Source organism: Canis lupus, chromosome 22, assembly GCF_011100685.1.
Source record: "Canis lupus familiaris isolate Mischka breed German Shepherd chromosome 22, alternate assembly UU_Cfam_GSD_1.0, whole genome shotgun sequence".
NCBI classification, from domain to species: domain Eukaryota; kingdom Metazoa; phylum Chordata; class Mammalia; order Carnivora; family Canidae; genus Canis; species Canis lupus.
In genome coordinates, this window is record NC_049243.1 from 52,305,509 (window position 1) to 52,329,688 (window position 24,180).

General features: G+C 37.4%; 1 protein-coding gene across 4 annotated transcripts in view; it reads left to right on the forward strand.

Moving 5' to 3' along the window:
- The window catches only part of TPP2 (tripeptidyl peptidase 2), a 70,645-nt gene that overhangs the window by 42,474 nt on the left and 3,991 nt on the right, over positions 1–24,180 (forward strand). Inside the window, exons 16-28 of one of the 4 annotated variants that reach the window (XM_038569996.1) lie at positions 766–872; positions 2,783–2,937; positions 4,120–4,236; positions 4,478–4,578; positions 5,174–5,270; positions 6,098–6,235; positions 7,551–7,795; positions 8,056–8,134; positions 10,263–10,301; positions 15,603–15,754; positions 17,864–17,960; positions 18,665–18,795; positions 23,326–23,533. In XM_038569996.1, coding sequence (XP_038425924.1) covers positions 766–872; positions 2,783–2,937; positions 4,120–4,236; positions 4,478–4,578; positions 5,174–5,270; positions 6,098–6,235; positions 7,551–7,795; positions 8,056–8,134; positions 10,263–10,301; positions 15,603–15,754; positions 17,864–17,960; positions 18,665–18,795; positions 23,326–23,533 — 1,666 coding nt within the window. Of the gene's footprint in view, positions 1–765; positions 873–2,782; positions 2,938–4,119; positions 4,237–4,477; positions 4,579–5,173; positions 5,271–6,097; positions 6,236–7,550; positions 7,796–8,055; positions 8,135–10,242; positions 10,302–11,439; positions 11,534–15,602; positions 15,755–17,863; positions 17,961–18,664; positions 18,807–23,325; positions 23,534–24,180 lie in introns of those variants that run through there. The other 3 variants (XM_038569998.1, XM_038569997.1, XR_005376545.1) reach the window with 3 other exon arrangements.

The window sequence follows — 24,180 nt, forward strand, 5'->3', positions numbered from 1 at the left end:
ATAATTTATAAGATTCAGGAATCAGCCGAGACATTATCTCCTTCAGGAATCTTTTCCATTAACACTTCCTATCTACCCAGAGCATATTCTGTTAAATGTTTCTGGTAGTTCTGTCTTCATGAGATTGGCCAGGGCAAAGGAAAATATATTCAGTGTTGTATTTGTAGCTCTTAACAGCAGTGCCTCATATATATAGTAGGCGCTCATTAAATGTTTGTCACACTGACTAAAATTTGTCCTTTGCATATTCTTTAGGTTTCCATAGTAGAAAATTATACATTTGACCTTTACGTATCATTGGTTTCTTACCAAAATGCTATAAAAGTACTTTTCTTCTTTACTGTGTCATTATGGTGTGGGGTATTTTGGAGCTATATAAGGGGTTTAATACCATTCTCAGAGCTGTAAGGTAGTATCAGTCACACAAAACATTACCTGTGGTTTTATTATTTAGGATTCATCATAGTTCAGATTCTAGTAGTTGGGAAAGCCTATGAATGAGGGAGCTGTGTATGTATGTCTTATAGACAAATTGTAGCATAGGCCAGTAAAAAGGAGAAAAATCATCTATACTGGGCTATCCAGAATTTATCACTGCTAACATGTTGCAAAAATGAGATAGTGTTGTGCACACTGTTCTATAACCAACCTTTAAATCCCCATGCTCGTTTCTAATGAACTCTTAAAATCTAGAGTACCAGTGGGCTTATAGTATAAAAGCCTTTTTTGTGACAGCATCATTTAGCCATTTATTTTTATTTTTAGAGTAAATGAATCATCACATTATGATCTAGCCTTGACAGATGTACATTTTAAGCCTGGTCAAATTCGAAGGCATTTTATTGAGGTTCCTGAGGGTGCAACATGGGCTGGTAAGTAACATTTGAGTCTGTCCTGACCACTTATCTTTATGTACTTCTATCTCTGCTAGGATTGTGACCATAGAAAGTAGTTCATATATCTCTAACATGTGCTTTTGTCATAACAATACTACATCTGACACCCTACATTGGCTGTTAGGTTTAAAATATTATGAAGATCTCATACTATTTTACACTGGCTCATACATCAAATCATCTAGGCTATTTAAGATGTTTTAACATTCAGGATTTTAACTTAGTTTAGAATACCTTATCTGTTAGTGATTAGAGTCAGAGTTGTATTGTTGAACAGCTCTAGGCTACCATTCATATAGGTCCCCATGGACTTATCTAACAGTGAGCCCTGATAAAATATACACTAATTATAATAAAGGAAAATCTATGATTAATTAATGCTGAATCTGATATTTTTTCAATGGTAAATGCCAGTAATTATAATGTTCAAATTATGATTTGTCTTGGTTGGTATTGAATATAATTAGTTTTTTTAATAAGAATTTATTGAATGATCCAGAATAGAAGTAGCTCAGACCATTTAGCAGTCTTAGATTAGAAATGTGCTTTGAGTGGGGAAGGAAATGGGAAGATGGTGGTCAGAGGGTACAGAATTTCACTTATTCGGTGAATAGGTGCAAGCACTCTAATGTCCAGCATGGTGACTATATTGTCTATTCTGTGTTATGTACTTGAAATTTGCTAAAAGTCAGATTTGAAATAGTCTCACCACCAAAAAAATTGGTGTATGTATGTAAAGTGATGGATGTGTTAATAACCTCCCTGTAATAATCATTTTAAGGGATCCCTGGGTGGCGCAGTGGTTTGGCGCCTGCCTTTGGCCCAGGGCGTGATCCTGGAGACCCGGGATCGAATCCCACATCAGGCTCCCAGTGCATGGAGCCTGCTTCTCCCTCTGCCTGTGTCTCTGCCTCTCTCTCTGTCTCTCTCTCTCTCTGTGACTATCATAAATAAATAAAAAAATAATAATAATAATCATTTTAAAACATATACATGTATATCATATCCTCACAGTGTATACCGTAAACACCTATGCAATGTTGTCAATTGTATCTCAGTAAAATGGGAAAGAAAGAAAGAAAGAAAGAAAGAAAGAAAGAAAGAAAGAAAGAAAGAAAGAAAGAAAGAAAGAGAAAGAAAAGAAATAAATATACTACAGATGGGTCCTGTTTCAGATAACTAGAAATACTGTCCTAACACTGGATTTTTTATCCTTAGCAATTGATGAGGTTCACAGAGTTCTCTAACCACTTGACCTTGTGAACCAGAAACATAAGCCTTGCTTTAAGCTTCCTGTATTAGAGTGAGTGTGCATTAGACAGGATGCTGATTCTGCTTCACAGTGATTTTGGTTTTGCCTCTAGCTCAGCCTCAGAATAAAACCTAGGATGTGTAGGTCTGATAATCATACTTTTCTAGAAGCTGACAGGAGGGAGAGACTAGGAAAAGTTATCAATGAATTTGAATAAATAGACACTAATGGAATTTAGCTGTGATAACAAATAGAGCATTCTAAAATTAAAATTCTCTTTATCAGGAATTGGTTGGTTTTTAGCTAGAGCAGGTTTCCTCACAGGAGCAGAGGGAGAAAGGGTTTTGAAAATAACTTGATTAGGACAACTGTGTCCATCCGTGGGCAGCTCGCTGTTCATGGTGTTTGCAGCATAGTGGTTGTTAATTGTGTTACTGATTTGTTTATTTTCCTACCCTTTCATCTTTATTAATATTCTGTCGATTCTTTGTTAAGGAAATATGTAGTTTTCCTTTGAATGTATCATTTTATTCTTGATACATTATTTTCTAAAAAGTTGATATTATTAAAACAATCCTACCTCTGTTTTAAATCCCATCAGTTTAAAACTTTGCTGCTTCTCTTCTCATTTTAGAAGTTACCGTGTGCTCCTGTTCTTCTGAGGTGTCAGCCAAGTTTGTTCTTCATGCAGTACAGCTTGTGAAGCAAAGAGCGTATCGAAGTCATGAATTCTATAAGTTTTGTTCGCTTCCAGAAAAAGGAACACTAACTGAAGCTTTTCCTGTCTTAGTAAGTTTTCATTACCAGTTTGAAATCCTATGAAATAATTTCTTTTTTATTTTTGGTATGGGGCTAAGACTGTGTATTTGAATTTGATTTTATAGTTTGTATTCAGACTGGGGGCTGCATATTTTATTGATGCCAAATAAAGTGGGAAGGTAGGTAGTCTCAGTGGGATACTTGAGACTAAGTTGGAGATAAATATTAATCATCTGAAATCTTTAAGAAATGTAATGAGAGGAAAATGCTGGTCTGCTGGATTCTGACGGCTTGCACCATAGAGCCCAGTTGGGAATGTTGCCTCATCACACAGGAGATTATTTCCTTATTTAAGATTTTTCTACATGTTTTCTACTTGTTATTTTATTAATACCCAGTTGTTAAGACTCCAGGAGGCTGTTTTGCTCTATATGTGAAGCCACTACTGCTTCCCACCTGAATGACCTCAAGTGTGCCAGGTCCCCATCCTTCTGGGCTGCTGTTCTTCCTCTGTAGAAGCGGAGCAAAACTGTGTTCTTTCTTGAACCTGCTGCCTAGTGTTTTCACAGAGTTCTATCATCTTTCCTTAGTTCTATCATCTTTCCTTAGGTTTCTCATTACAGCTTCTTGTGTTCTTGTAAATGTTAGTATCACATGACCCATCTTCAAACTTGCTAATGTATACTGATTACTAGAAAAACTAATTTAAAACTCAGTGCTAAAAATAGTTTTTGTTTTTAATTTTTTTTAATAGGGAGAAAGATGTAAGGGACCATGATATCATTTTGCTTTGATTACCAGGCAGCTCTGAGCCTGAAATTCAGCTGTGGGTATTGACTATGCCTTACAGAGCTGTAATACTTACCTTTTCTTATCATGGTTTTTATAAGTTTTCCTTTGGTCTGAAGTTTTTATTCCAGTTTGTTTTCACCATTATTTTGTTGTATATGTTCTCAAAAGCTGCCTCCAATCTTCTATGACAAGGGCCGTAGGAGTCTGAGTAGATGACTGTATCTTTACCCTCTATACTCAGAGTAGATAACTGTGTATCTTTACTCTCTATACTCTATCTTTGCAACTAATTCCACCCACAGGTGTACAGATAGGAAAGGTTTGAAAGCTAGAATTGCTGTAAAACACCTATTTATATTCTGTAATTTGAAGGAAAATGAGAAAAGAGATTTACAAGTTTGTAATTTTTATTCTTTACAGGGTGGGAAAGCAATTGAGTTTTGCATTGCTCGTTGGTGGGCAAGTCTTAGTGATGTCAATATCGATTATACCATTTCTTTCCATGGAATAGTGTGTACTGCTCCTCAGTTAAACATTGTAAGTTCCACATTTCCATCATTTTTAATGTCAGTTATTTGTGTTATTGAAAAATAACCTCACTGGTTGGACTTAAACATTAACGGGCAGATTACCTGTAGTTCTGAAAATAACAGTAGTATTTGTTCATGGGTGCTTATAAACTTTGCATTATGCATGTTTATTTTAGGTTCAAATGTTTAAGAATACAATTTATTATCAATAAAGTTTGAGAACCTAATTTGATAAATATCCTTTGTAGCATGCATCGGAAGGAATCAATCGTTTTGATGTTCAGTCCTCTCTGAAGTATGAAGATCTGGCTCCCTGCATAACTTTGAAGAGCTGGGTCCAGACACTACGGTATCATTAAGTGTTTTAAGACTACAGATGTTGAGCATTGGTGTGATAGGAGTGGGGATATCTCTTCTACTCTTTGAAAAGAGTCATCTTTTTAAATCATCTGAGTGCTAAAGATGAAAATGTAGTTTCTGACTTTGCAGCCTAGGAGTCCCAGCAGCTTTCTAAGAAGCAGCCTCAGCAGTAGCTTCTAGCCTTAATAACGTGTATAAAGCTCTCAGTGTGGCACCTACAGGACCCATCCTTTGATGGGGGTATATTGCTATCTGCAGTTTGGACAGAAGGATGCGAGTCAAAACCTGTCTGTCCTTAACACTCTTAGCAGTTGTCCTACTATTGGGATCTGGTTAAGAACTATTTGTTGACATTTGAAAATGTTTCTGTAATGTTGCAAAATTTAAACTGTATATGTTGCTATGGTTCAGCCAATAAAGAATTCTGTAAGCTGATGATTAAAATATTATATACTGAAAAGGACAGAGTTTAGGAATGCTCATTGTCACTTACTGTGCTGTGTTATAGATTTTGTTGGTTAGTTTCATTTCTCTCAGTAAATGAATTCTTGCATCAAATTACTTACATGTTTTTCTAATTACAGCCCATTGAGTGCAAAAACAAAACCTTTAGGATCAAGAGATGTTTTGCCAAATAATCGTCAGCTTTATGAGATGATCCTGACATATAACTTTCACCAGGTAAGTGTTTTTATAATAAAGTATAACCTTAAAATGAACTTTTGTGTTTTGTTCATGAAATATGAAGTCACAAATGGCAGGACAAGTAATTTAATTTATATGTATATGTATGAAATAGAGTCAAGTAAATAACACTGGTTAATTTGGAATTATCCTTTTGGAAATTATAATTTCTAATGGTCTAAGTGCTATTCAGGTCTGAAGTCATAAACTCTAAATTAGTGGTGACCTGACCTTTGAGCCTTAGTTTTTTTATTCATTGATACCTATTCAGTGGTACCCATTCGGTGCTAACTGTCCAGTGGCTAGATGTCTCATCAATGCCAGATGCCTTCTGATTATGGTACCGGGTCTGATTGCTTTCTCTGAAGTAGCTGTTAAAACAATGAAAAGTCAGAATAACTCTTGGTTGAATGAGTGGTAAAGATAGTTGAGACTAGTGTAAACGTTGGTTCTAAGAGTTTATATAGGATCAGTAAGATTTCAGCCAAACTCTTATTGAAGCATAATACAAATCTGGTTTTAATGTTTAGATGATTGTTTCAATGAATTGTCATTTTCAATTTTCTAATTAGAGGTCCTGAAGAATGTATGTTATACTCAATGCATACAGATAGCTAGGTTTGTATTCTTGAAAGCTTATAAAAGAAAAATGCCTTTAATTAGTGCCAAAGTATTGGATATTCTGCATTTTTAATATTGGTTACCAGAAGAAAATATTTTTAATACTTGTAATGTAAAAATCTTACCAGTAACAGTATTACTGATCTATGTTAGAAATCATATATAAATCATATCAAGTACTTATTCTTATTTTTTTTTTATAGCCCAAGAGTGGGGAAGTAACTCCAAGTTGCCCACTACTCTGTGAACTATTGTATGAATCAGAATTTGACAGCCAATTGTGGATTATATTTGACCAGAACAAAAGACAAATGGGTTCAGGAGATGCCTATCCACATCAGGTATAAAATTGGCAGTGATTTTTGGAATTAACACGGGCTGTTTCCTGAACTAATAAATCCCTGATTTCTTGTTTATGGTAATATTTGTTTTTCTGTTTTGTTTTGTTTGTTTGTTTTTTTTAATCCTATAGTTTTGTATTTAGTCCTTGACCTACCACTAGAAGCTTAGTTAGTTGTCTTACAAAACAGACTGTGACAGCCTCTCAGCCATGTAGATCAGCTAACTCAAGTTTTGGGGTAGAAAAGGGCGAGTATGATGCTTGCAAACGCTAGCCCAAGGTAGGTTTTTGTTGTTGTTTTGTTTTGTTATGTTTTGTTTTAAAATTTATTAGAGAGACGAGGGGAAATAGAGCAGAGGGAGAAAGAGAAACTCAGGCTGACTCCACAGTGAGCGTGGAGCCTGCTGACATGACTTGAAGCTCAAGCCCGAGCTAAAACCAAGAGTCGGATGCTCAACTGCCTGTGTTACCCAGGCACCCTCAGCATAGCCTTTTAAGTATTTGTCCTTCCTGCCCACTGCTTCCACCTTTCTGAAGGCTGACAGCAAATCTTCCAAGACAATTTGAGTATCTTGAAATGATCCAGGTCTAAATTGGATGAAAAGCACTATAGCAGTGCCAAGTGTTTACTAGAACTTTCAAATTTATTTCTTCGTGAGACAGTGATGTATTCAACACTTAGTGTATGCCAAGCACTGTGCTTCGCACTAATGTTTTAAAGATAGAAAAACTTTTCATCTTATATTTTATAGAAATTTCATCCCTGATTAAAATATTGTTACAAAGAAATGAGGTATTTCCTATAACATCTATAATTTTATGCAAATAATGAAAATAATTTGTGCAAGTATTTTCCAGTTAACTCCTCAGGGAATGATTTCTTTTTTTCTCAAAGCAAGCCAAGCCACATCTCCTCAGTACAGACTGGATTATTCCAGTGCCATTACTTTGTTACTTTTAAAATCTCAGAAGAAACAGTGTGCCAAGCTCCTGAGCAGGTTAATTAACCAGATGGAGCACAAATGGGTTTGTATTCCTCGATCTCTGCTGGCTCCGTTTTTCCTGTCTGTGATAAAGAGGTGTGTGGCATTTTGGTGATATAAAGACTACCAGTTGTGTATACACACTTGTGTGTATATTTGTCTTGAGCATGCACGCACGCTGTTCCTCACATACTGTAAGTGCTTTCACGCACACTGTTCCTCACATAGTGTAAGTGCTTTGTACGTGGTAACTGTTCCTGTTTATCCTCTTACTATGATTTCTGTTTACTTGACTAAACTTTACTTTTTCCAAATGTTCTTTGTATTTTTTAGTATTCTTTGAAACTGGAGAAAGGAGATTACACAATTCGACTACAGATTCGTCATGAGCAGATCAGTGATTTGGAACGTCTTAAAGATCTTCCATTCATTGTTTCTCATAGGTTGTCAAATACCTTGAGCTTAGATATTCATGAAAACCATAGCCTTGCACTTCTAGGAAAGAAGAAATCAAGTAATTTGACATTACCACCCAAATATAACCAACCATTCTTTGTAACTTCCTTACCTGATGACAAGTAAGTGACAGTGTTGCTTACACTGTGTGTCTTAAATACTGTAATCTTTTCACTCGAGCTCATTACATTGGGTTAGATTGATGGAATGTTGTCACTTACCATTTTATTTCAGACTAAGATGATTTCTTCCTTTGATTTTTGAAATCTAAGCTATGGGAATTATTTCAGAATATGATTGTTTTGATGTTTTTGATCCCTGGTTATCTTTCTGAGACTTTCTCTTTAGTTCCATTTTTTTCTCTTTTGAACTTTCTTATTAGAATACCTAAAGGGGCAGGACCTGGATGCTACCTTGCAGGATCCTTAACATTGTCAAAGACTGAACTTGGAAAGAAAGCTGTAAGTATGCTTTTTTTTTTTTTTTTCCTTTTACACTGAAATTACCTATTCCAAAATTCTCTTTCTTTTAAAAGTTGGGAATTAATCCCACACTTTAGAATGAGATTCTAAGAATGAGATCTCCCTGGGAGGAAAGAAAATATTAGTATTTTTCAAATTACTAGTAAAGTCAATTAATATTTTGACTATATTTTAAAATATTTAATATTCTTTTTCCCAAGCCTAAGTACTCGGGCCCTGAACAGGTTGTACCTTGCATGACTAATATACTTGAATTTCCCTGAAAAATGTATAGGTCCAGATTAAACTTGGCTTAAGTGAATGAGATGTTTAAAATTGGAACATTTTATAGGATTTTAATCAAATTAATATTGTGGATATAAAAATAAGTCAGGTCTTCTTGGGCCACTTCTAGAAAATCAGAACAATTATTTCTAACAGTATTTTTCTCACTTGTACAGACCTTTCTCTTGTTGAAATTTTGCCTAATTGTGTAGATAATTATGAGATACTTCCTTTGGCATTTACCTTTTATAGTTCAAAATTATACTATGAAAAACTTGTTTCTGGTTGTTACATTTTAAAGATAAATATTAAAACTGGATAGGTACTTATTTTAACTTTTCCATCTGTTTTTATTATAAATTTAATATGAGAATAATACTTATGTGGATCTGTCACATATTAGCTCAATGCCAACAAAAGGTTGTCATTCTTACAGTTTTGCATTTCTTCTTAGAATCAGTTCTTAAATAGTGGTCTGCAACGTGATGCTGGAATCATAAAGGCTATTATCCAGATGAATAGATTTCTTGCATCTTAACAAGTATACTTACTTCTTGCCACTGTTGAACCAGAGGTCACTTACTGCTGTCTTGGAAGCATCACTTAGGAATTCTGTGCTTTGAAAAAAATTGTTTACCCTGACATTTCTTGAGTCTCATTTTGATTGATACTGCAATTGACCCTGAACAACATGGATGTGAACTGTGTGGTCAACTTCTATGTGGGTTCCCCCCCCACAGTAAATACAGTACAGTACTGTAAATATATTTTCCTTGTGATTCTCTCAGTAATATACTGTTTTCTGTAGCTTAATGTAAGAATATATACAAATTAATATGTTCTTTGACTGTTTATGTTGTTATTATGGCTTCCAGTCAGCAGTAGGCTGTTCATTAGTTATGTTTTGGGGGAATCAAAAGTTACACAAGGATTTTCGACTGGAGGTGGGAATGGTATCCCCAGCCCCCATGTTGTCCAAGGGTCAACTGTACATATTTATAGATATAGTATTATTTGAAGTGAATCAGTACTCAGTGACATTGGAATTCATTGATGCGCTGATTTAAGAAGTCCTGGTCTTTTTTGTAGGCTTCATTTCCTGGGCAGCAGGGCTGCTTCCACTATGGGGTTCTCACCCAGATAATTCTTCTCAGGTGTCTGCTTCCTTGTGATGATTATGACAGAAAAGCATTGTTATTCAAAGTGCCCTTTTTAGCAGTTCAGAGATAGTTACTACTTCCTACCAATGTTCTTTCAGAGGCATAAATTATAGGAGTGTGAGATTAACTGTAGATACTACTTACTAGGTAATTACTTATGGGGTAGATTTACTTGAGGGAGCAAAAACCTAAAGGTTCAGAGTTCATTACACCAGCATCTTGTTTGTGTAATCTTCCCTCCATAGTTTGGCATTTCTCACTGGTTTGGTAGCTGAGAAGGTGACTGTTGTTTTACTTCTGACTTTCATGGTCACCTTGAATGATGATGCCTAGGTGTGTGCGGTGGTTGTGATGTCCTTGAAATCAGACTCTGGACTGTCAGCTAAATTTAATGTTTTCAAAAGTGTGTTGATAACTAATGGTTTGCTGTACTAAATTTTTCAAATACAGAGTTGAAAAACACTTGCCCTTAAGAATAACATATTCGATTGCCTTTTTATTAAAATGGAAGTGGCAGTGTTGCTTTCTTTAAAAGCTTGCCACTTTGATCATAGACCTGACCCCTCTAAGTACCGAGACACATGCAGGTGGGACGTAAACTGGAAGACAATTAGAAAGAGGTGGTGTCTCCATCCTGTGTAGATTGTGCATGTTTTCTTACAGAATGTCGTTCTAACTCCCAGGGGCAGTCTGCAGCAAAACGACAAGGAAAATTTAAAAAGGTACTGATTGTCAGTTCTTAAAAAAGATGTCTTAAAGCCTTATTTGCATATTAGTTAACTTTTTTTTCTGTAACCTATTATAAATCTTTTTAAAAAATCTCTCCCTTAGTTTCCTTTCTTTAAGTTCTGCAGTATAGTGCTTTTAGCTTGTCAGTGTTGACATACTGCTTTCCTGAAGTGTTTTTTTTTTCCTGCCATAAATTGATGGAAGATCCCTGTTTTATATGTGTCTAAAAAAGAAATTTAATACTATTCATTTCTTAACTGCACATATGCTGCCAAATAGTAATATTTGAAATTTTGCATATCTAAAATCCTACTTTGTGAATGAATATGTTTTTTTTCCTAGCTATATAAGCCAAAACAATTATTTTTAAAGTCAAAAAACCATTTTAAATTGGATGATTTGATTATTAAAATATTATTATTAAGATATTTGAAAAAAAAGTTTATTCCCTGCTCTTGTGTCATCAAAGTACTGGAAGAGAAGAGACAGAGCAGTGGACAGGAGGAACAGAAATAAGGACTACTGACCCCACATTAGAATTTACACTAAGAACACAAGCAACTTTAAGACCATCAATCACTTCCCCAGCTTATTAGACAATCTCTGATTTACTGCTAGAGCCAAGTTTAAATTAAAAAAAACAAAATTCTACTTCAGGTGTACTTAGAGAAAGGGATAGATGTATTCAGTGAGCTCTCTGGTGAAGACCTGCTGCACCATTTATCATTTTAGTGATTTCTCATGTTCAAGTGGGAAGCATTGCCAAGGAGAACTTGTATTTTAAAGTATAAATAAAAGATAACTCTGTTTTTTAATTCATAGTGACATGAACCTGGGGATCCCTATTTTAGAATACATGAAGTTCCTTTATTAAAGAGACTTCAGTAATGTCTATATTATTATGTAATAGTAAACACTTTGTTGAAACAAAATGCCCACTGGGAAACATGTTTCCAGTTAAAGGAGTATCTGCTTCACTACAGACCAGCATTTCTCAGCTGAGAACTATGACCCATTTGTGGGCCATGTACATTCATTTAATGAGATATAACTAGCTTTAAAATGAAAACAGAATAAAGTAGAAAAATGTCATTCATCAGACTCATAAAACTAATGTCTTTTTATTTATAGATTGCTTATCTTTGGGTCATCCTGAAAATAGCTTGAGAGCCACTGCTTTAGAAAATGAGGAAAAGGTCTTCTAGGAGCCCATTAAAAATAGAAGGTGCTTATCACAAAGGCAGAGCTGGGATTTTCTCCTCCTATTGTATATTTTGGTTGGTTTTTTTGGGAGTTTTGGTGGATTTTGTTTGGATAAAGTTGTATAAAATAGGAAACTCTCAAATGACCAGGAAGGTTCTTATTACTTGATAGTTAGGAAAGCTTTATATAAAGAGCTTGGCAACTTAAGTTACCTCTTCCCATTTCACCCTGTTTTGTAGTCTCATTATGAAAAAGACCCATATATTAATTTATTGCCTGAACAAAATACCAACTAGCTTTTGGTGCATAATCCTCAATGGATTTGTCCTTTTGGGTCTCAGTGACTTTTGATTTGGAAAATGCGGGTTATCTTTTTTAAGTTCATTGTCATATAAAAGAGTGTGCTTACTTTTAACAGATGTTAAATAGCATTCCAGTATGATTTTAATCTTTAAAATAACTATCTCAGTTTTGCATAAAGGTATTCAAGTTTTGAATTTAGCTATTAATAATTTAAGAACTAAGGAAATTATAATTTTGAACCAAAATTTAAATGGCAGTATGTTATGTTACCCAAAGAATAATTACTGTTTTTGCAGGTAGATTTGACTTTCTAAGGGATATTATTCAACACTGTCAAAATATATGGTAAATAGCAGAAATAATATGTTTTTTTAAAAAACTTAGTGTGAAGTATCTACTATAGAGAACTTAAGCATCTCTTCTCTGAAGATTCCTCTTGACTATCTTTTTAAATCATAATCAAGGTTTCTCAAGACTTAAAATGGTAGAAAACAATTTCTATTAAATTGACCCCATAGTAAGTCCTTGAGAAGTGAGTTGAAAAAATACTGACAAAAAAAAAACAGGTAAACATGATAAAACAAAAAATAACTCCATTTTTTCTCTTGATTAGGAATTAAAGCTGCCATGTTCATAATTTTTAATAATAAAAATTACTGTCCTGAAATATAGGATTATATTAACACTTATAATTGCTAATTTGATATATTTAATATATAAAATGCTGATCAGAAAACTTTGATTCCCACCCACCCACCCCAGGCCATTCATCACAAACTCCCTGTCTCTTGTGCTTTTAGTGGTAGTTTATGGTTGCCATAGTACAGGGTTTCTATTTATAGATCTTTTTTAGAGTTTATTGTTAATCATAAGTTAATGCATTGCTCATTTTAAATTCAATTCTGTTTTCTCTCTTCTGTACTAAAACATAATAGCAAATGCCTTACCTTTGAGCCTCAGAGGAGAATTGCCTCACAACGGAGATTTCCTTCCCATCCTAAAAGTTGCCCCTCTCTCTAATCAGGCAAAGAGGAGTGGGGAGTAAGGGAGGCTCAGGTTAGATTAGCATCAACACGGCCAGGTGTCTTCCTCCAAGCAGGTGCCCTCCTCTGGGCAGTGCCTTTCTCTGGGCAGGTGTTGTCTATGTTCTAGTGCGGTGGAAGTACACAAGCAGGATTCCAGAGAGAGCAGGACTACATGAACAGAGGGTAGATGTTGGGGGCTGTCTCTGCCCCTCAGTTTCTTCAGTATATTGTTCATGCTGTACAGATGACACTGATATGACCTGTTCCCCTAAGAACTTAGGGTTAATTAGCAACTCAGATTTTACACTTTTTGCCCAGGCAGTGCCCACTGAGGAAAGTGAACTCAAGAGGAGGGAAGAAAAATGAGTAGCAAAGTCCTGAGGAGCTTGCCCAAGCAGAACCCGTTTCTTTTCCCCAGCCCCCACACTGCACATGCGACCTTGGCTTGCAGGCGCTGGCTCCTGACCTCAGACAGCATGGCACTGAAATGGCTGAAAGTGGATTTGTGTGGTCATGTCACATGAGTTGGTTTTATGTGCTTTAAATGAGTCATATTGAAGTAATAGTTTCTGTTTTACGTTGGAATGCTATTAGAACTACTGTAACAGTAGTTCCTTATATCTGCTATTATAATTATACCCCCAAATAAAATTTAATGGTGAACATTGCTAACATGGGCATATGTACATTGTATTTACACCTGAGAATCCTATTTGGGACAAGGTGGGACTTGCAATACTATTTTTTTGTCTCAACTTGAGTTTTTTTCTGAAATTACTGTGATTAGGGGAGTAAAAGTCTTGGTAACATCATTTTTTCCTATTTTAGAAATTTTGTTAATTAAAACAAAAAAGGTTTTAATTTAGTGTTGTTAATATAAACTTGAAGACAGAATTGGAGAAATTGACTTAATGATTTAATTAAGGACACCTGGTTATTATACCAGATCAGATCTACCGAGTCTAATAGGGGATTTCATTTCCCAGACACCCTTAGTTTTCACAAGTGGAGACTTAATGTGCTTTAACAGAATAGATGGAAACAGGTGTAATTAGATATAACAACACATTACTCTTTTCAAAGCAAAGCTTCTCAAAGGAACTACTATGCTTATTTTACCTCCTGTTTTCCCTGCATCTCTTTCTCGGTCAGCCCTTACCCCCACTGTCCACAGAGATTGCGTGTCTCTTGTGGTGACCAGCCACTGCTGCCCAGTTCTGCAGCCGTGTCCTTCTCCCTACTGGCACCACCTCCACTGTCACTGGCTGACCACTCTTTCTTTCTGCCGGTTCATCTGCAGAGCCCCTCTGGTGTTTGTCTCCCTCACTCCTGAACATCTTTGAGACAGTAGAACGCTTTGGGTCAAGGCCTGGACTTCCTTCCCCACCCCACCGCCAGTCCTGCCCAGATTCATTTGTCCCCTAGTTTTAAACACCGTCAGCAAGCACTGTCTGTTCTGCCTTCACAGATTCTAAATCCGTCCACATCTTCCTCTTGTACAGCCCATTCTTTAGATCAGAGCAGTGTTGGGAGTCTGGGCTCACTTCCTAACTTGTCTCTCTCCTTTCAACTTCTGCCCTCTATCGTCCATTCTCCAAGCAGCAGGAAAAGTTATTAAAAACAAACCAATATTTTTCATCCAGATAAGGATCCAAAGACATTAAATAAAAAGCAGAAATCCTGAATCCTATCACTGCCTTGCCTACAACTCTCCTGGTAGGCTTCCTGGTGCATTTAGAATAACATCTGTATTTCTGTACTGTTTTATCAGCCCTACTTCCTGTGATCGCTGCCTACTTGCTCAGTGCACCCAGCTGTGCTTGCCTCTAACTCGGGCTCAGGGTTTTGCATGTGCTCGTCTTTTGTCTCCAGATATTTCTTCCTCTCCTCATTCTGGTCACTTAGGTCGATTGATGTTCCTGTGCTTAGGTCATGGAGGTTCACTTTGATGGGATGTTCCCTGTTTCAGAGTGGCTTTTCAGCACCCCTTCCTCACTGTTTTCCTCACTTCACCTAGCAGCTGTTCTGTCCCTGCATTGTTTCTTCATCTTCATATCCTGTGGTGGTTTCTGAAGCTGTTTGCTACCTGTATGTTGTCTGCATCCCCACCACGCTATGCTCCTAGAGGGCAGGAGCATTGTCTGCTTTGTTGCTTACCTCCTAGCACGTTACCTGGCACATCACAAGGCCTCAAGAAGTCCTCTTGATTGAAGACATTTCTCTTTAAATTTACTTTAAAAAGAGGTTCTTTCCTCTTTTTAAATTCTAAGTTTAAAATTCTAAGTTCTTTCCTTCCCTTCTCAAGTAGAAGATGGGAAAGCTCAGTAGACTTTGGTAATTAGTACTTTCTGTAATCCAGTCTATCAAGTAAAACTAAGAATACCAGCTACACTCATACGGAGGAAAGTTTTTTCTTCCTCTATTTTATTCTTTTTTAAGATTTTATTTTTAAGTAATCTCTACACCCAGTGTGGGGATCAAACCCACAACCCCAAGATCAAGAGGCACATGTTCCACCCACTGAGGCAGCCAGGCATCCCTTGCTTCCTTTATTTTAAAGGAGATTTAGAAGCATCAATACTTTAAAAGTTTGGGAGAAAAGTCCTTTGATCACACATTGGAATTTTTTATGTATTGTGGCCCTTGGGATCTGGAATATGATGTAATACAACTGAGTGCAGCCTCTGTTTTGGGATATTCAGGTACTGAAGATGATTTAAAATATGTTGAAGCATGTTAATCTGAGACTCTCCACGTTCATAGGATGTGATCCCCGTTCATTACTACTTAATACCTCCACCAACAAAGACGAAGAACGGCAGCAAAGATAAAGAAAAAGACGCAGAAAAAGAGAAAGATTTGAAAGAGGAGTTCACTGAAGCATTACGAGACCTTAAAATTCAGTGGATGACAAAGTAAGTTTTAGTGGATTTTAATCCTCTAAGTGTTTACTTTTATTTTCCCATTTACAATGAGAAGTGAGATGTGTATGTGCATGGGCTCTATTCAGAATATTAACAATGGGTGGTAGGGCTACAGGCGCTTTTATTTTAACTACTTAATTCTGATTTGCTCTTGGAAGAGAATTTTATTGGAAAGTATAAAGAAGAAAATAAAGATCACCTTTTTCCTACTCTGCAAAGGTAATCATTGTCCTGTTATTTTCTCTGTAAAATACAGAGAAATCATTATCCTATTGTTATTTTCTCTGCATGTAGCAGTGTGAATTACATCGTGTCCTAGTTTTCCAATTACTATTTGATGATGAGCATTTCTTGGGTCATTTAATAGTCCTTTAAAGTACCATTTTAATGACTATTATGTGGTCCTATTAATGAAATATAACCCACTTAAATACTCTCTTTGGTGTATGGTATTTATAGCTTTTCTCTGTGGTGCTGTGATGCACATTTTTATACATGTAGTTTCTTTAAATATCCATCAGATTGCATCTTGAAAGTATAATTATTGAATCAGTATTATTAATACTAAAAATTGCCTTAATATGTTTTACCAGATTGCTTTCTAGAGGGAATGTCACAATTTCAACTCCCTTCAGTAGTTTATGGTGGAGCCTGTTTTGTTCACTATACCTTTGCCCAAGCTGAGCCATGGAATTGAAAATAAAGCCTTGCTTCTAGAGGGTGAAAAAAGAAAATGCCATGATCATAGTCTTAAATTGCATATCCTAAGTTATGAAATTTGAGCTTTTTAAATGCTATTATTGCGTTTTTTGTGAAGCTTCTGTCAGTTGAACATGTTCTGTACTCTTTTTCTGTTGGGATATCAGATTTTTCTTTTAACTTTTTAACATAAAAGATATTAATGCTTTGCTGTACTTGGACACATTTTCCCCCAGCTTATTTTTTGACTTGTAGCTTACTTTTTACATAATAGGAATTTATTCTCCTGTTAAATGGATTGCTTTTTCCATTTGTGTTATGTAGTATCTCTCTGACCACTGCTTTCCTATGAGAGTCCTCATTAGCTAAATATGTATGCACCCTTTCAGTCCTGCAGTCTTATAGAGAACAGACATCATATTGTAAAAATAATTCCCAAGGATTGAAGTTACAGTGTCTGTCTACATTCAAACTTACCTTTTCACTTAAAACCTGCCTGTATCTCCACCAGAAGTCAAAGTCTGTAAGTCTGATTATAGGATATTGTAAACAGTTGAAAATACTAGTATCCCCTGGAAACTAGTGAAAATCCTTTTTTTAAAAATCAGTCTTCAAACCTTTGGAGATAGTAGTAAGGGCATACAGCAAATGATGAAGAAACATCTATTCAAGAATATCTAAAGTTCAGGAAGAAAAGTGAGAATCTTTGTTATCTGTGCCAAGGCCACTCCCTCACCCCTCAGCTCCCAGAGGACTCTCCTCCTGGGAGGAGCTGGTGCTCATGTATGACTCAGCTACCTGGTGCTAAGGCTGAGTTATGAGCGAATGTAGGGGGGAGAAAGGGTGGAGCAGAGGGCCTGCCTTGGACATGCTGCTGCTGAGAGCACTGGGGCCCCTTCCACCCCAGCGCAGCCCAGGAAGCAGTGGTTTCATGGCAGGCAAGGCAAGCCAGGAAGAAACCCCTGGCCACTACACCCCCTCACCTATTTTATCAGAAGAATTCACAGCTTTATTCAACTCCCCATACAGGGACATGGAATGTGTCTTCATTCAACTAAGACTTGAGATTTTTCAGAAAAGTTTACGTATTTCTAATACATTTTAGACATTTCTAGGTCTTTTCATCTCTCTTGCTTATTTGAATGTTTTTTCCTCCTCTTTATGCGTCTATACCTGGTATGTGTGAAAACTTGATGCTTAACAATTTGATTTTTTTTTTCTAGGTTAAGCATAGTTAATACCTGCAAATAATGATAGTCATTGTCAGTAATTTTATCTCAGGTTGATGCCTTATGTTATAGACTGGAACTTCAAAGCAATGTTAAATAATAGGGAAGACAAAAATTGTTTTCTTTCTAAAAGAAATGAAATACAATGTTTATCTCTTTCTTATATACATAGGTTGGATTCTAGTGACATTTATAATGAATTGAAAGAAACATATCCTAATTATCTTCCTCTGTATGTTGCAAGACTTCATCAGTTGGATGCTGAAAAGGTTGGACGTGTTCATTCTTAATATGAGTATTTCATTTTGTTTGTAACATTAGATAAGGTATATACGTTGAATAAAAATGCAGCCTTATATTTGTCTTGTGTTCTTGCCAGATGAAAACATGTTTCTTCAGATTGAGTGTTCTATTAACTATTTTCACTAAGGTAATGACAGGACACTTAGCCATTACTGTGGGTTCAGTATAGTATTCCTGCTCACATTTTTGTCATTGGGAGGAGGAATAGGTAAGATATCCTAGGATTGCTTTTCTGACATTCACCTCAAGGCAGCAGTCCTGGCCTCCTGTAATTCTAAACACATGCAGCAAACTAAGAACTCCTACTGTGCATCAACTTTGTTACTGATGCTAATTTTTAAGAATTGGCCGTAGTTCCAAACTGTCTTAACGTGGGCCAGCTCTTGTTGACCAGTAGGAAGGTGCTAGCTATAATCAATTAAAAATTCTCCAGGGTTCAGAGTGAACCTGAAGGTGTTGAAAGGAGACCTCTGAGACTCACAAGTGAGGAGCAAATTGCTGAGAGCACATGAGCACTGACTGTGGTGATTGTAGCTAGACTCTGCGGGTAGACTGCCCAGCCCTCTCACTCTGGACTTGGGATTCTCGTGGTTGAGACAGAGGAAGCAAAGGTAATTTGGTGTACTCATTGGTACACCTATTTCTTATTTATTCTTTTTTTCCTCCCTAGGAGCGGATGAAAAGACTTAATGAAATTGTTGAAGCTGCAGACGCTGTTATTTCTCATATAGATCAAACAGCCCTAGCGGTTTATATGGCAATGAAGACTGACCCCAGGCCCGATGCAGCTACTATAAAAAAGTACCTAACCAGTAAATAATCTTTCTTGCATCTCATTTCTTAGTTACTTTTTAAAATCGTTGAGAATATTCTTCTTTTTTGATATGTGTTACGTCCCTAGAACTATCAGTATTTGGATACTCCACCCTTAAGATATTTTGTAATAATTTTCTTCAGTCATTTGAGATTAAGCAAAAGAAAAGGAGTTTGTTTTCTCTACCATTAGGTGCTGTTGTGGTGGAGAGACTTGAGTATCTGTGATCAAACAGTCCTGCCCCTGGGGATTTGTGGGAACTGGACATCTGGAGAAGGCAAACACATAACATTCTATAAGATTACTTTCTAAACTCTTCGTTGATTAAAACCAGGAAAAGCCCAGATTTAGTTTGTAATGCCTGGTAACACAAACAAAGTTAGGTTGAAACCGTCACCTAGCAACTTGAGTTAGGAACTGTTGTTACCGTATCATTTGGGGTGAAGGGAGGGAAGTTTATGGCTTAGCTTTAAAAAAACCTAGTGTGACCTGTAAAGCAAGAGGCATCGCTGGGTGGTGGTAGTTGAACGCATGGCTCCCACACGGTCTGTGACGGTCCCTCAACCTCCCTTTCACCTTCCTTAATTCTCAGGACCATCTTGTGAAGTTCTCCTGATACCAGCTTTCCCTTTGTCACTTTGGTTTAGTTTCACCCAAGGGTCATCACCTGCGAGGGTGGAAATCTTGCCTCCTCCTAGAGCTATTAAAGTGATTCCTTCAGCTTCTTCAGTCAATACTTCTTTCTCTATCAAGTTCCTGATTCTAAACTTCTAGAACTCTTGGTATTACATTATTTATACTAATATTACAGCTGTTACGAATCTACAAGCAGTAGTTTTCAAGCAGAATAAAATTTCTTCAGATTAGATTGTTGGCATGGTGTGCGTCCTTTCCCACCTTCTAAAGGAGTAATCTCAAATGTTGCTGTTTTGTTGTCCATTTGTAAAGTGCCAGTTATGTACAAGGAATTATTTGGGGCCTGTTAAATACCTCATTTAAACTTAATCTTCTAAATAACATGCCTCGTAGGGGCATCTGCAGAAAAGCAAAAAGGCTCAGAGGATACATGACCAGCCTAGGGGGCCAGTGCTGGAGATGGGAGAGCCGGATTCCGGATTCCGGATTCACACCGGATACATGCAGGCCCGGGTCCTTTCATATTCTGATACCCTTGCATTCCTACCTGTCTTGAGAGGATTCATAGGCCTCATTTCTTTCTGATAGTAAAAAAGAGAGCATCAGCTCTGCCTTGCACTTACCCATCTTCTGGCTGTCCTTTCTGTGTTGGGTGGTGGTGGTGGGAGGAGGTAGAGAGCCCTCTCTGAGCCTGACCTCTTGCTCTAGGTCTGAATACCCTCTCCATTTCTTTCATAACTGCCCTCTGCTGACAAGCCCCTTTCTCCTGGTCTTCAGGTGTGTATGCCTCAGCCCACAGCCATATCCGTATGTCTCCTGTCCCCTGTGGGGCTCCTGGCTTCTCACTAGAGTCATCTACATTGCACTTCCTCAATTCCATTCCATGTTAATCCCATTGCAGGAGGGAGAGTCTAGGCTTTATCACCTGTGAGAAGCTCATTGCAGAAACATTGGCCCCTCTAAGGCTACGTTGACCTCACTGTGGCCCCTGCTATCAGCTGCCCCATCCCTTCCAGCATCTGCTATTTCTTAGTTTGTGAAAATAGAAAATGGACTCTCATGTGTGTAGGAAATCACGTTTGAAATTTCAGTAAATATGAAGGTCCATTTAGCACTGCTGATACTATGGCCTGTCTTTCCTGAATCTTACTGTCCACAGAGGAAACTCTTAATTCCAGATTAAAGTGAGCCACGAACCAAGATTAGTTGTATTTTCTTTTCTTTTCTTTTTTTTTTTTTTTAAGATTTATTTAATCACAAGAGACAGAGAGAAAGAGGGGCAAAGACACAGGCAGAGGGAGAAGCAGGCTCCATGCAGGGAGCCTGACGTGGGACTCAATCCGGGGTCTCCAGGATCAGGCTCTGGGCTGAAGGCGGTGCTAAACCACTGAGCCACCTGGGCTGCCCAGATTAGTTGTATTTTCAATCTTATTAGTCCCTTTTTTCAGAGTTTTAATTTCAGACCCTGACTCCAGTGGCTGTCAAAAAATAACAGGAACTTAGGGTCCTGGCTTTAAAGATTATAAAGACTTTCAGAGATGGTGGAATAAAACCAGAAAGGAACCATCGAACGTTGTGAAAATGCTGAGACGCTAGTTTGTTTTTGGCAACACTAGATCGGTTTATCTGACTCACAATGTAGGTGTTTTCCCCAGGCCTTGCTTTGGCCAAACCAGCATGGGCCTCAGGTATACTGTGCTGCGCACAGTACCCTGTCCAGGTGTTCCTTTTCTGGGCAAACCTCGGGAGGGTTTGCATTTGTTGGAGACGGAGTAGCAGTGGAGCATTTATTCCTCATTTTCATGCAAAGCTGCTTTTACTTCAGTCCCATGCATCAGAAATTATGATAGCCCTTTTTTAATCTTAAAAATGATAGTAGCTTTTTGTAGGCGCTCCATTTTCAAGTTTTAGTTAAATTAAGCTGCGGTTTATTTAGGCCATTAAAGTATCTGATTGAAGCTCTTCCTAAAATATAGCAGTACCACATTGATCAGAACCACTAACTAGATTTGATTCAGAGATGTTTATTGAGCAAACACTGTAGGCAAAGCATCACTGAGAGGAACATAAAAAGAACAGGATACTCTTTACTCCTAGAAAGCATATGCTCTGATGCTGAAAATGAAGTTGCTAGCTAGGATGTGATTAAGAGTTACAGTATTTTACATTGTGAGAGCCTGTAGGAAAGAGAGCTGGTTTCATTTGAGTGGAGAAAGCCTCGTAGATTAATAAGGTATTTGATCTGAGCCAGTAAGTTCTAAGTTACGTGAGGGTAGAGAAGGAATATTCCAAATATGTGGAATATTAGGTTCTTGGATCAGAGAATGCTAAAATAGAAAGAGGTCTTGCAGGTAATATGGTCCAGGACTGACAAGTACAGCACACCTCTGTCACCCTCTATGTTCTGCATCCTCAAACCCTTCTCTGGGCAGCTAGGACCAAGCAGTCAGATTGCCATGGGTGATCAAATCTGCCTTGCCAATCCAGTTCTGTTCCAAGGCTCTCCCTCCTTCACGGAATGGGGACAATAATTGTATCCTGCTCCTAGGGTTGCTTTAAAGTATAAATGAAGTACTGGCAAGATGTTTCAGATGGTGGCCGGCATCTTAAAGATGGGGCAGTGAGGGGGATGCTCAGTAAGTGAGAAGCCTTGCCCTTCACCTCAGAAATCCTTTTGTTCCTGAGTCCAAAGTAAACCAAGCAGTTCCCTGGCACCTTTCCCCAAAAAGAGCGAAAGTTGGTTCTTTCAAGCTTTGAAACTTTGCTGAAATTTCATCCCAGGCATCTTTTTTTTGGCTTCATTTTATCTACATTACAAACTTATTAAGGTGGGTAACTTTGTTGGCTTGTAACAAGTTGTTTTCTCATTTTAATTCCTTTGTACTAATTGTTGATTTTGTAGTGCCAGAAGATTTCATGTGTTGCACATTACACTCCGAGTCCTTCAGAATCATTCCCACTGTTAGTTTGTGTGTCCATGTCCGAGCGCTCCGTGGGCTCTCATCACTTTTAATCCTCATTGTCTTTTACGCATGTCTGACATGAGTTGGACAAAATTCCTCAGATAAGCAAGTATCCTCAAGAAGAACACTATCCCCTGGAGTGTAGGTTGTTACTGTATTTCACTCAGCAAGGGTTTATTGAGTTTCTGTTCTGTGCCAGGCATTGTCTGGGCACTTGGGATACATCAGAAGAGCACAGATTCCTGCCTTGCAGCAAGGCAGTTTTACCATCCCATCGTGATTAAGAGCAGGGTTTCAGAAGCAGACACTGTGTAGTTTCAAATGCTGGATCTACTGCTTCCTAACTGTTGGACCTTGAACAAATCTGTGTGCCTCAACCTCCTCCTTTGCAAAATAGGGATCATTAATAGTATCTTACTCAGAATTGTTTTGACTGTAAATGAATTAATATGTAAAAGTGCTAAAATAGTTGCTGGCACATTCAGAGTAAGCATTTTAGTGTTTGCTCTGCTTATGAATGAAGGTTCACTGCTGAAAGAACTTCTAACATCAATTCAAAACTATGTAATAATTGCTCTTTATAAGAAATCTATCTAAAAGATACTGTTCTGATGAAGTTATCTAGCTGACAGAATTTAGAGCTGAACAGACTTTCACTTCTGTTACTTTGTGGCATCCTGTTTCAACCAAACACAGCTGTCCTAACTGTTTAATCTGTATGTATAATGTAGCAGCTAGTGTGGTATTACAACTAAGGCATCTTGTTTGATGTACGATACAGATGGATATACCTAGCTATCCAACATTCCTGCATTGTCAATCTCAGGGAAAGAATGCATGAGTTTATAGTTACAGATAAGTCTGCACTTTTCAAGGACTTTTACTGATCTATGAATTGTTTTTTGATTTGGTGCCCAGTGATATGGACAAACAAAAATCTACCCTCGTGGATGCCCTCTGTCGGAAAGGATGTGCCCTAGCTGATCATCTGCTTCATGCACAAGATCAAGATGGGGCTGTTTCCAGTGATACCGAAGGGAGAAAGGAGGAAAGAGAAAATACTCTGGATTCTGTGATGTTAACTTTTTGGGAAACTACAAAATGGACTGATCTTTTTGACAATAAGGTAATCTTTGTGCTTCTTGTTTTGGCACAGTTCTTGGGGGTCACTTACAAACCTCCCTGGTGCCCCATTGGCTCCTCTCAGGTTTCCCAGCTCCCTGGTCAGAAGAGGAAGAAAATCTATGGAGTGGGGCTGTGCTGGGATCTGAAGAAGGCATTGTTTAGAGAGACCTTCATCTTCCCTGTTTCAGAATCATTTTACCAGATTTTTCTCTATCTGCACAGTGGCTCTTTAGCCAAACTAATTCGGAAAACAGCCTGAGAATGGTGTGTAGTGGCCTTTCAGTTAAATCCGTTCTCTCTGAAGCTAGAAAGAAGAACATCTAGAAATTGTGTTTGTGCCTTCCCACGTCTGTGCTGATTCATCAGGGATGGAGAGGGCAGCATTCCAGTTACTTTAGATGCTCTTTTTCTCAAAACCCTTTGACTTTTAAGTAATTATCATCTGGATTTATAGCTCATCAGTTTTAAAACCCAGTTTAGAAGTAGCATTGATAAAGTTTTTGGATTTGGGCTATAAAAACATTTTAAATCTCTTTAAGCTTTCTACCATAATTCTTACAGTAGGGATTCTGTAAGTATAAGTTTTTATCAGTCTTCCTTTCTTCTGAAGATAAAGAAAAATAAAGTAAATGAAATCGGTGGAGTTCT